General features: G+C 37.7%; 1 protein-coding gene across 5 annotated transcripts in view; it reads right to left on the reverse strand.

Annotated features, from left to right (window-relative positions):
* Positions 1-2,095: 2,095 nt before the first annotated feature.
* Positions 2,096-13,547, reverse strand: part of GALNT7 (polypeptide N-acetylgalactosaminyltransferase 7) — a 146,066-nt gene continuing 134,614 nt past the window's right edge. For all 5 annotated transcript variants that reach the window (XM_042935074.1, XM_042935075.1, XM_042935076.1 and 2 more), the window contains exons 9-12: positions 11,466-11,684; positions 8,268-8,366; positions 7,234-7,362; positions 2,096-3,698 (exon numbers count right to left, since the gene is read on the reverse strand). In XM_042935074.1, coding sequence (XP_042791008.1) covers positions 3,561-3,698; positions 7,234-7,362; positions 8,268-8,366; positions 11,466-11,684 — 585 coding nt within the window. In that variant the 3' untranslated portion in view covers positions 2,096-3,560. The remainder of the gene's footprint in view (positions 3,699-7,233; positions 7,363-8,267; positions 8,367-11,465; positions 11,685-13,547) is intronic.

The raw sequence follows: 13,547 nt of genomic DNA on the forward strand, positions 1-13,547 counted from the left end.
GCTCAGATGTGAGGTCAAATATGGGCATTTCAAAATCTTAAAAATGAGAATTGCAAGGCAATTATTGGATTTAGCTTAGACTCAGTCCTTCCTTTAACCTCAATTCCAGGAATAGCGGTCCACAAAAATCATTCTCTGACTTCTGTCCATTTTCCTGCAACCAATTCTGATGAACGATATGCATTTTCATAGTGCTCGGTACTTTTTAAATCTGCTTTCACATGGATTAATTTTCACATACCCAAATGACTGGGCTACTAGGTATCTGGCGCAGGTCAAATATCTGTCATGTTTTCCATTGAATTATAAGTGGATTTTTTTTTCGATTACATTCTGTCCAGAAATGAAATATATTCCAAGATCCCCATGAGACTGTTTCTGAAAAAATAAATGAACTCCCATTAACTCCAGTCTGGTCCAATGTGACTTTTTAAAATTTCTATGGTATAGCAGCTGAGAATTAGAGGACGGGACAATAGCCAAGTCAATTGAGAGAAAGTTTCCCAAATGAACTCTACGACTTATTGGAATGTGAGCAGCCACATCCTCTTTTGAGATGTCGCCTGTTGTGCCAAAAGGTCCTATGGCCTATTTTTTGGTAGGCTTCACTTCTCTCTATACTCACTTATCTGTCACGTTGCAAAGAGTTTTGACTTAAAGAAATTTTTACTTTCAATAGGCAATCAGATAACAGAAAACACTGCCAAGAAAGATAGATGTTGCTGGGGTTTTTTATAATTGGATAAGTGATTTTTGTTTTAATTTTTAAAATATTTTTTATTTATTTTTGAGAGCGAGAGCAACAGCACAAGTGGGAGAGGGGCAGAGAGAAAGGGGGACACAGAATCCGAAGCAGGCTCCAGGCTCTGAGCTGTCAGCACAGAGCCCGATGTGGGGCTTGAACCCACAAATCGCGAGATCATGACCTGAGCCAAAGTTGGACGCTTAACTGACTGAACCACCCAGGCACCCTGGGTAAGTGACTTTAAAAAAAAACAAAAAAACTGCTATACATAGGCAACCAGAGGCGAAAATAAACCTTTGTTTCTTTCCTACAGATAGGTAAGCTCCGTGTATGCTAAGCACATTCTAAGCAGAATTATAACCAACATTCAAGCACATAGTCAACATATTACTATGGTATATATTTTAGCTATTATGTTAGTGTATCTGGTAAACAATAAAATAATTATTTCAAACATGCAGTGTTTGGATTTAGAAATGATTACAAATACTGAAAAAAACCATGGATTAAAATACAGTATTTTATTTTTTTCTCACCTAAAAAACAAGCAACCCAGAATTAAGATATACATAAACTTCTCAAATTTATCCCTAATAAAATTTGAATATTTATACAATTTCTACAGAAACATACAGTGTATCAAAATCTGCATAAATCAAATTTATAAAATGTGTAGAAATGCATAGTGATATTATCAACTTACAAAGCAAGGATATGGGAATTATTTCCAAAGCAGCCTACAGTAGAAAATAGTCCTATGGCAGCAGCTTCTGATGTTTTTCATGTTTGGTACAGTTTCTGATTTCAATATATAGAATCATTTTCATAGAGTATTAACGAATTGCACAAAGTACCCATTTAAAATTTACATGCACAGTTTATGTGCCACCTTTCTTAGGCCTATGCATAGTTAGCAAGGTTATAATCTATTCAACAAGGAAAATGGAGCCTATTTGCAGAGATACAAGTAATTGAAGTACCAATTGTCTTAGTTTCCTTTTTATAGTTGATTTCTTTTGCAATTATATAAGCATATATAAATGTATTCCTTTTTAAACATCCCTAGAGATGAATGAAAGTTAAAATGGTTGATCACAGATCAGTAGCAAAATACAAATTGACAATTCAAAATTATAAATAAAATTCCATTCAGGATGTTTAAATCTGACTCTCTAAATTTAAGAGCTAAGCTTGGAAGAAAGAAATCTGTAGGCTTTTCTTCTTTCCTTTTTTAAGCTGTAATTAAAAATAGTTCCCTCTGGCAGTAGTTTGTGAAATTCCTTTCATTGTAATGATATCATGATTACAGGATCAAAAATGCTTAATTTACTTGCCATTCCCCATTTCATCCTTTTTCTTTTTCTTTCCTTTTCTTTCTTTCTTTCTTTCTTTTTTTTTTTTTAGCTCAATGTAGCATTTTAATCTTTTGGGTAACAAAAGACTATTTAGAAATTAAAACTGAATTGACCACTTGCACTGTTTGGTTTTCCTATAGTAAGTCCTATCTTAATAAATGTTTAAATCCAAACAAGTCTTCTTTTTCACTGGAGAAATACTAATAGGAATATGCCTCCTAAAAAAAATTAAGAAACACTAGAGAACCAAAACCTAACCTAACAGAAGTTCATATTTGTTAATGAACTGTATTTTTAAATAGATTTTAATTTAAAAAATGTGTAGGGAATTTCATTTGGATGAAGATATACATGAAACATCCATTCACTCTTGGCTTCATAGGTTGCACAGCTTAGGTTAATAATGCACAGGAGTTTTTGTAAGGCTTAATCTAAAAAGGGCTTGGAAATTCTTACGTTGGTCAGAATGAAACTCTGATGTGTTTACAGTGGTGTTTTGTTATTTTTGTTACCCCCATATTTCAAGATTTCGAAACTGAGAATTACTTATAGTTTTCTATAGTGACAGGTACTGGGGAAAAGTAAATCCCAGATGTCAGTGGACAATTTTTCTCTAGTTGGTAGACCCTCTTGACTGATCTTGGGAGTCAGTATCAACAGAGAGCATTGGGAATGCCAGCATGTAAGGAAGTTAATGCCATACAATCTTCAACCCTATGAAATAGCCTTGGGATGTTCCATACTGTCTTTTCTTTCTCAAGCCGCACAACATTCAATTTCAGAGCAAATGGTAGCATGTAAATTCATTTCTGAGTAATAAAAGTATTCCTCATACAGATGACAATTCCATCAATACCATCCTAAAAATTTCATCAAAAGCTCTTGAAATATATACTGAGAAATGAAAGAGGCACTAAATGTGTTGAAATTCACCTTTCAAAAAAGCAGCATGACTGTGAAGGAAGGCCACCTTGGCTAAGAACCTGTGGCAGTGCTTCATAAAGATGTAAAATTAAATAAAGACACAACAGGTTGATAATCACCAAGTTATATATGAAAGTCTGGTTACTCCAACCTTTTTTCAAGTGTGTTAAAGAAAAAAAAAAAATCAAACTGCCTTTCAGACCCCTGAGTGTAATCCCAAAGAAGACAACAATGCTTTTAACTCTGTTCTAATTAAAACAGAGCTAAATGCACAAATTACCAACATCATCTTAAAACAAAACAAAAAAAGATGTAAACATCTACAAAGTTTAAGGTAAAAGCAGTTTTGTAAACAGTAACTGCAGATGATAATGTTATTGTAAAATCACAGTTTATCAACATCCTTCAAACTGATCAGGAGGTTCTGGGTTTGGAGCTGTACAGAGTTAATAATAGTTGCAGCAGGTTTCAGGCGGTTTTCAGTCCTGTATAAATTTATGTGTCAGTAGGTAGGTTATTGGTTTCTTTTATTCTTTCTAAACACTATGGATGTTATTCATTTCCCACTTTTGAGTCATTTTACTGGAGTCACAATTGGAGATGAACACTTGATGTAGGATGTCTGAGCGATCTAAGCACTTTCCTGAAGGAATGTGAGTAAATCTGTGCAGGTTCTGGAAAACAAAGGAGAAAGGAGTTTTAAATGTGCACTTTTTTTGATATCACTGACATTAGAAGAGTCATTACCTGGCTTTCACAAGGAGATGGTTCTAGAAAATTGGACAGGCTTAAGCTAAACATACCTCAGACTTTGGAGTTTCCCTGATTGTCACTCTTCTAAGTCCTTTTATTGTTAAGTCATAATGTACTGCTGGTACCATAAATTCAATGGTATACAAACTTCTTCAGTTCCCATCCTGGCTAACGACAAAACTCTCCTTCGTGTCCTCAGGACAGAGGCCTTTCATGCTACACTTCCCTTCATTCATTCTGTTTGTAGCAGCAATTGAGGACTGATAGTTGCAAAGTCTCTGATCTATCTCCTTTCCCACACCCACTGCATATGCCTTAGTTTAGCCCTCATCATCTATTGTGCATTTCTTCAATATAACTCAGGGCTTTGCATACTGTAGTCCTCAGACTAAGACTGGGCCCGTAAGGTCAAAACTATTTTCATAATAACACAAAGACCCTATTTGCCTTTTCACTGCACTAACATTTATACTGATGGTGCAAAAGCAATGGCAGGTATAAGTGCTGGGGCCTTAGCATAAATCAAGCAGTGACATAAGTGTTCTAGTAGTCTCCTTATTCATGGCCATACATCCAAAGCTAAAAAAGAAAATGCTAGTTTTACTTCAGGATGTCTAATGATGAAACAGTAAAACGACTAAGTTTTATTAAATATTGACCCTTGAGTATACTTTTTTTAAATTTTTTTTTTCAACGTTTTTTATTTATTTTTGGGACAGAGAGAGACAGACAGAGCATGAACGGGGGAGGGGCAGAGAGAGGGAGACACAGAATCGGAAACCGGCTCCAGGCTCCGAGCCATCAGCCCAGAGCCCGACGCGGGGCTCGAACTCACGGACCGCGAGATCGTGACCCGGCTGAAGTCGGACGCTTAACCGACTGCGCCACCCAGGCGCCCCCCTTGAGTATACTTTTAAAAATATTCTGAGCTGAAATGGAAAATAGGCATAAAGCACTTCCGTATAGTGAAGTGCAATGGTTATCCTGAAGGAAAAGGAAAACACGTGGGCACTTGTTTGACCTGAGTATCCAACTAGCTGCTTTTTTCATGTAATGTCATTTTGACCTGAAAGGAAAACTCTAGACAAACTGTGATTATTCAAACTTGGGACTGGGTAGACATTTTCTGGACAATGAAGTAAGCCTGTCACTTAAAAAACAACACATCTGACAGTATTTGTTGCCACTGATAGAATTTGAGGTTTAAGCAAAAATTAGAGTTGTGGAAAACGTGTACCCACCACCATGAACTTGACAGCTTTACCATGAAATCAGTGGTTATATCTGTGATTTTTTTTTGATACTGTATGATGAAATGTGTCAACATATGGAAGACCTACATAACTTGGTGAATCAATATTTTCCAAACAAGCAGTGCATGCGTGATATTACAAAAGCAGACATGGGTAAAATAGATTTTAATGTAATATAGGGCAAAATGTTCACTGATATGGTTTCAGAGTCTATGCTGCAAATGATCTTTAAGAAACTACCACTTATCTAGTTGTGGGGTGGCATCAAAGAACAGCTACAATGACCTGAAAAGCCTACTAAATGAACCCTCTCTTCTCCAGCTGCATGTTTGAGTCTGATTTTCCTCATATATACTTCAACTAAAACGATATATCACATCAAATTGAAGGTAGAAACAATATGAGAATTCAGCTGTCTTCTATTAAGCCAGACATTTAAAGGGATTTGAAAAACTATAAAGAAATGCCATTCTTCTCACTTTGTTGAAAAACTGTAATTTGTCATTCAAATTGTTTATATGAATATGTAGTAGGGTTATTATTACTTTTACATGAATGAAAACATACATACAAATACAACAAAAATACATACTTACAAAATTTGTCAGGTTTAATTTCCAACCAGAAAATATTGTTAGTTATAACCTAGATAAATAAAATCTGCGTGTGTGTGTGGGGGTCTCAATAATTTTCAAGAGTGTAGAGGGAATCTAGAGATCGGAAAGCTTGAGAACTGCTGACTGAGCTGATCTGCTTATCAGTCCATACTTTGCACAATGTTTCTAGAATTATTTTCCTAAAAGTATCCACTGTTTCCTATCACTGTGTTCCTCAAATAATGTCATTCACTTTCCAAAACTTACAAAGTGAAGTTGAATGTTCTTTCATGTGGACTCCAATTCAGGGATACCAAACTAAACATGATCCCTAGAGTTTTCTACAGTTTTACTCCATGCCTTTGTTCACCCAGTCTTCTTATTTATCCTCCATGAAAAGCCTTTTTATATCTCAAGACCTGGAACAATAATACTTCCTATATGAAACTTGTCAGAGATAATTCCTCCTATTAATCTCTTCTTTGTTAACCTAAAATATATACATTCCATTTTTTATCCATTAAACTACTTTTGGATGGTAGTTTCTGGTCTGCTAGAGCCTTCTTTTACTATTTTACTAATACCATTTTACTAATACCCTATCATTTATTGCTATTATTCATCTTTGTGGAAACAAATGCTCTGTTCTTCAGGATTTATGTTCATGTTCTCCTTCCTAACTTGTTATAAGAAAAAAATCAGCAACTGACATATACTTACCACTTCATGGTAATTATCTGGGAATGATGATAACTGGGAATATTAAGCTGGGTCATAATACCATCACTACATAGCAAATAAGGGCTTGCCTAACAGACATGGTACGATAACAACTACTAACTGAGCAAATGAAGTTGAGAGTTGCCAGATTCTTTTGGTTTGGGGCAGCTTTCCCAACTTTGTGTTTCTCAATAAATTTAGTCAAGTCTAGACTCTGAAAATTATACATCAATCCATTAATATGTTGGAATCTTCAACTTGGCAAAGAGCTTTGAATATTCACAGGTGAAAGAGCAAAACTGCTCCTGCAGTGTCAAGTGAATAACTAAACATGACCTTTAAGCAAGCAATAGGCAATATTTATCCAGTTGTGTTTAGCAAATAACGCTAATAAAGAGAGGTCACGAAGGCCCAGATTTCCAAGTGTTATTTGTTTGTCTCTATCTCCACCTGCTGGACAACATGAAATATAAATGCAATATTTTAAAAGATTTTATATACATATAATTTCAATTACATATGTAATTTTTAAATAATTTTACTTTAATGAATGACTCCTTTAGATTTAACAAATAAGATTTCGATATTAGAACAATGGTGATTACTGCCTCACAGAACAGATTTTTCCCGTGTTACTGAAATTAGCACTGGGTCTTCATAGACATTCTGTGACCTCATTACAGGACGTTATACCAGAGAATGAAAGTGATGCTTCATTATGGAACAAGGAGTCACTCAATGCTCAGGAAAACAAATGACTAACTAGAGGGAAATGCAAGTCAACCTGAATGCAGGTTTTAAGGTTTATACATCTAAATTTTGTATGGTAGATGTTATTAAAATGAAATCACAAATAATATCATTTCAGGAGTTGAAATGCACAATACCTTGAAGTACTGCCATTCCTTAAATTCATTTAGATTACAGTGTGTAATCATAATTTTTGATCCATCAGGCCCCTTTGTCAAACACTGGTCATATTGCATAAGTTGGTTAGCTTCGTTGATTCGAAAAAGCTATTAAAAAAAAAAAAAAAAGAAATAAAGTAACAGAGGCACTTTCTCTTCTAACATACATTATTTTATTTTAAAGATTTCACTGTTAAGTAATCTCTACAACCAACGTGGGGCTCAAACTCACAACCCCGAGACCAAGCCTCTCATGCTGCACTGACTGAGCCAGCCAGGTGCCCCAGATATACATTATTTAAAAGAAAAAAAGAAAAGAAAGAAAGAAAGAAAGAAAGAAAGAAAGAAAGAAACAAACTTATCTCAAAATTAAATTCAGTGACTATCTTACTTTTCTATAATTTTTCTGTATGTTCAGAATTTTAAGTCCAGAGAGAAGAACTATATTCATTTTGATATTAACGAAGACTCCTATTAACACCTAAAGGATTATGTTCTTTAGCCTCTTGGATATAGAATGGGTCACTAACACATATTTATTATGTACCAACAATGTAAGCAGATGAAAAAGTAGAAACAGAGCTGATGACATTTCACAGTCTAAGTCAGAGACAAGAACAATACCCATATAAGGAAATAAAATATATTAGTGAAATATACTTACTGGCAGTAACATCCTAGCTTATAAGGGGGAAATGTGGAATACTGAAAAATATTTGCAAATAAAATTGTTCAGAGAGTTGGCTTACATGATTCTATACTCACACAGGAATATATTCTAATCTCTTATATCAGACATAAATTCTAGGTTCAGATTGGTTCTGTGAAAACCAATAATGCTGTCATCCTCCTCATCTAAATAAATGTTTTAGCACTGTCAATTTTTTTTATACAATGGTTTACTTTACCCAAACAAAATTATCAAATTAAAAAGCAAACTAAGCCCCGTGATCAGTAAGACATTCTGCTCCAATGCAGCAGACCTATAAAAACATAGAAATATGGTTATTTACCTGATTCCCTCCCATCCGGTGGCAGGGTCCTAGTTCAACAAAGCCTCCATTTGTTTTCCCCATGCTATCAATGCAGTAAACAGTTTCAAGGCCTCTGATCTACAAAAATGAACAAAGAGCCAAAGAGCAGGCAACAGGTTAGCTGTAATGCACTCTAGCTTCAGAGAAAGAGGGTTTCATGCTAAATACTGCTGTTCACGGTAGAAACCTGGGTGTGTGTAATGCCAGGTTTTGACGGTACTATCAGTCTTGGAGTAGTTTACAGCATACCAGTCATCTCTGAAATCGTTTATGATCTTGAAGTCAACACTGGAATGGGCTCATCCCAACTATGGGCACTGGTCTATAGATTTTGATAAAATACCACAGAGGAAAGAAAATTAAAAAGATATCATTAAATACAATTCCAGATTCATGCTGATTCGTGTGGATGAGAAGCAAATAGAGTACAGTTACCTATTACCTCAGTGGTAAGAGACACTGGCCCAGAATTGAATATGTAAGGGAACTCTTCCAAATGGCTCTGTGACAATTTTGGCAGCTGTCTCCAAGGGGCCTAGGGAGCAAAGATTATGGCGAATGGGCCAGGCAGTAAGACTTTTCCCTGACAGTGAATAATGTAGGTGAGAAGCAAACGCAGGGGATCATCTTTGGGACGCACATTTTGTGTAAAAATCACCTTTTTTCCTTTCTTGGAAACACTATATATTCGTATCTCAATTATAAATTACTATAGTATTTGGATAAAATGTTAAAAAAAATGTTTATTCTTTCAGCAAATATTGACTGAGCACCTATGATGATGAGTGCTTTAGCAGATACAAGGAGAATCAAGTCATGGTCCAGGACCCTCATGTCCGTGAGAGACTGAAGGCTAAGTGTCAATCAGGATGGAGGGTTGGGCATGTGAAAAAAGGAGGCTCTTGCCCTGCCTGGAGGAACTCTAAAGACTGCCTCAAGGGGACATGCGGTCTAAACGGGTAGGGGTTTACCTTGCAAAATGGAAGGAATGCTGAGAAGTGAGGTGTAAGGTACAGGGGCCAGGATGGGGATAGGGGTTAGGGTGAAGCTATATTTGGGGGTGAACTTCTAAAGGGAGAACAGAAAATTTCATCTATCCATTCACTCATGTCTTTATTCATCAAATATTAAGTGACTACTGTGTCAGGCATGTGGCAGGCTCTGATACACCAGTGAGCAAAATAGATAAAAGGTCCTCGCCCCAGCGAACTTACATTCTAGGTAGGGAAAGAAACTATAAGCAAAAAACATAAACACGTTTGGAAGCAGTAAGTGCCATGGGGGAAAAGAAAAGAACAAGTTAAAGGTGGTGGCTAAGGCTGTTTGGGGACGGCAGGCAGATTCTCATTGAGAAGGTAACACAGTTTGCTATAATATGCTATGATAGAACATAGAGATGAAATAAAGAGTATGGGGAGGTACGTATTAAATCAAGATGTGCACAGCGTAAGTGTCGGTTTCTTTTATTCCCAAACTCTAAATGTCAGGGTTCCTTAGGGATGGATCCCATCTTCTTTTATCCATCTCTGTTTTCTCCCTAGGTGAGTTCATTCAGTTTCATGAGACAATCTACCCGCTGATGGCTCCAAATGTACATTGCCTCTTTTCTGGGCTTCAATATCACATAGTCTGTTATCTACTTGACAGCCGCACCTGGATGTCCAGTAGGCACTTCCCACAATCAGAAAGCCAATAAAGAACTTGCTATTCCCCCACGCTTCCCCCTCATCCCCTCCATCAGCATCCCAATCTCAGCTGCCACCGAATCAGCTACTCAAATAAAAAAACACAACTAGTCATCTTGGCCCTTATCCTTCACATACCCGTCTGTCAGCGATCTGCCTCCAGATGAATTATGTACCTTGCATTTGTCGGCTTGTCTCTGTTCCATTTTTGACATCCTCGTCTCAGCCACCATCGTCCTTTCTTACCAGAACTACTCTACTAGTTTCCTAATTGGCATCCTTGTTTCTACTCTAAATCCTCACAACAGGGTGATTAAAAAGCAAGGCATCAATCAACTTATGTTACCTGCTTAAAACCCTCCCACGGCTTCCCATACCTATAGGATAAAGGCCTCCCTCCTCATTAATCTCTTTTCTGATTATCATAAAGGCAAAGCATTTCCTGACTCAGAGCCTTCAACCTCACCATTTTCTTTACTTGGAACACTCCCTCCTGGCTCTCTGGTTGATCACTCAGATTTCAGATTAAATGTCACCTCTTCAAAGGTGGCTTCCTTAATCTGTCCCTAAATTCTCTTGACCGTCACCTGTTTATTTCCTTTGAGGGCCTTACCACCATCTGCCATTATCTGCTTTGTTTCCCTTTTGTTGTCTTTTTCCCCCCAAGGGGAAAGACCTGATGAAAGGGACCTGCTTGTCTTATGTCTACAAGAGTGACTGGTACATAGTAGGCCCTTGACCACTATTTGTTGAATACTTAATTACACAATGATACATAAGTTTGAAAGTTCATGGCATGTTTAATATACCCATGAGGCAGCAGCATTAGGCTCATGGGTGGGGGGACATGAGAAATGAGATTACAAATGCAAGTCTGAAGAAACAAAAAAATGACAACAGCAACCAATGCCTGACCTTACTTATTTTCAGTTACCATCAATCCATTCACTCATTTGACAAGCATTGTTTGAGTGTCTGTTGTGTATGGGGAGGTCTCTGTGTTAGTCCATTGGGACACAATGGTGAACCAGGTCCTGGGTCGAGAGACTGGCTGACAGATAGGCAATTTTGAATGTTATGAGAACCCATGGAAAGATCCAGAACTCAGTTTTTCTGACAGAGTGGGGAAGGATAAGAGAGGCTTTTCAGAACTGGTGCTCTCTAAATTGCGAGCAATAGGGTAAGTTGGAATTGGTCAGGAAAAGGAGTCAGAGTGAGGGGCAGGGAAGTGGCAGAGGCTGCAGGGAGTGGACAGTGCTCCAGGATGGAGAGCCAGGAGTCCAAAAGCTGAGAGCAGGGGACACAGTGGTCAGGTGGTCAGGGGAGGTGTTAACAGTCTGGTAGAAAGGTGGGGGAGGACAGTTTTTAGAGAAACTTTTCCCCAAGAATTTTTCTCTTTCACTCACACATTTCCATCTTTCTCTGCCTTCTCCCAAACTCAAGTCTCCAAACATACATAGTTTTTGAGATCTGAATACCAGCTGGTACTTACTTCTCCCCATTCAACATTTTTGGGTGGCAAAGGGTAGTGTGAAGTTATGTCATAAGCTATTTCTTCCATGAACCATTTGAAACTTTTGCAGTTGTGATCCTCTCGAAATTTTTTCAGCTCAGATATATCCCCATATGCTAATGCCTTTGATTCAGGACGACTGGCATAGAAGTAGTCTTTATATTCATCCCACCACACCTCTACAACTCGAACATAATTCTGTGAAAAAGAAAAGATGATGAGAAAGGAAAAGATCTGCAATGCTGTCAGCAGCCCATCTTAGACACATTAAATATGACCAACGTATAATAAACTCATTTCAATAGGACCTGATATTTAATAAAACAAACGCAAGTGAGTTAACGACTCTAATATGTCAATTGCTAAGGGCAGAATGTGATGCATGTTCAACTAAGAAGTGATGGACACAGAATCTGACGTCACTGAGCTGTAAGATCGCATATTCTAAGATCATATATTCTATCCTGCTTTTAGAGGAAGAAGGTGAAGCCCAGAGAGGGTTTAGGGGAGGCTGGCGGAAAATGGGTGCTCCTTTGCTCAGAACAATCTCTTTCATTTAGAACCACACTACCAGCATGTGTAGGGAAAAGGCTCATTTCAGGAACCAGCATGAAAAACAAGAGCTCTGTTGAATGAAACACATTTTGTTTGCAAGTGGCTTTTTTGGTCACATTATGACTGTACTAGAACCATTTTGCTATAACCCAGAATTTATAGGATACTTTCACCAGTTGATGCACTTTAAGGGAAAGCAACTAAAGAACAATAAAATAAGTTAATATTGTGATAACTGACAAAGATCTATCTGCTAAGGCTTAACTGAACAAATGTCTGTAGGCATGAACGTTGTGACAGATTGAGTGCATTCTCAATCTAGTCCCTTGGTCTTGTACGTTATTCATCAGCATATTTTCTCTGTAAAAGGCCAGAGAGTAAGTACCTTTGGCATTGCAGGCCATACAGTTTCTGTAGCAACTACTTAGCCCTGTTGTACTGAGGAAGTAGCTGGAGACCATACGCACACAAAAGGATGCGGTGGTGCTCCAATAGCAATCACTTTATTTACTGAAAAGGGCTGGATTTGGCCTAAAGGCCATAGTTGCTGACCCCTGTGTTACATCAGGAGTAGAAAATACCTTGCGTTCAGACTAAAATTCTCCTAGGCTATAACTACCAAAAGGCGAACATGCTCCCACAGGCATGCTGTTGCAAAAGCCCATGGGTTCAAAAAAGTTTTAAATGTGTAATACTGCTGAATATGTTTAAAAAAAATTTTTTTTATTCATTTTTGAGAGAGAAATAGCGCGAGTGGGGGAGGGGCAGAGGTGGGGGGGTTGCGGAGAGAGAATCGTAAGCAGGCTCTGCATTGTCAGCGCAGAGCCCAACACAGGGCTCGAACTCATGATACCGTGGGATCATACCTGAGCCAAAACCAAGAGTCGGATGCTTAATCGCGCAAGCCACCCAGGTGCCCCCGTTGCTAAGTATTTTTAATTTTTGCAAATTCATCCAGAATTAGACACAGCCCGTGTCTAATGAACACGAAGCTAAATACTAATGAACACGAAGAATGAAACGTGCATACATAAGGTTATAGCAACACAAAGAAGGAGCATTTATTTGTTTGGGATGGAGAAATCCAGAGGGCCACCATGGAAGGGCACTGGACAGCTGTGTCTTGAAGGAGTGGTTAATTCTGTGTGAACGGTAGTCAGGGCAAAGAGGAACCCAAATGAAGTATGGCAAATCATGGTGCATTTGTAGTCCTAAAAGTAGTTTACCACAACTTACCTTGTGTTTTGCGAAAATTAAGGAGTTCATCTAGCAAAGCATTTAGATTCGTGACTGGTACATAATAAGTTGTCAAAAAGAGTTAGCTATGATTATTATTCTTTTCTAAAATTCTTTGAATTTTATCTTTTGGCTGACAGTCATCGAAAGGTTTTAAGCAGGTACAGGTATGAGATTTAATGATCAGGGGAACCACACTGGTGGTGAGTGGAAGACAGATTAAAGGGGATTGAGCCTGATGGTGGAGAGCCAAACAGGAGGCAATTCAAT

This window comes from Panthera leo, chromosome B1 (genome assembly GCF_018350215.1).
Source record: "Panthera leo isolate Ple1 chromosome B1, P.leo_Ple1_pat1.1, whole genome shotgun sequence".
Lineage (NCBI taxonomy): Eukaryota > Metazoa > Chordata > Mammalia > Carnivora > Felidae > Panthera > Panthera leo.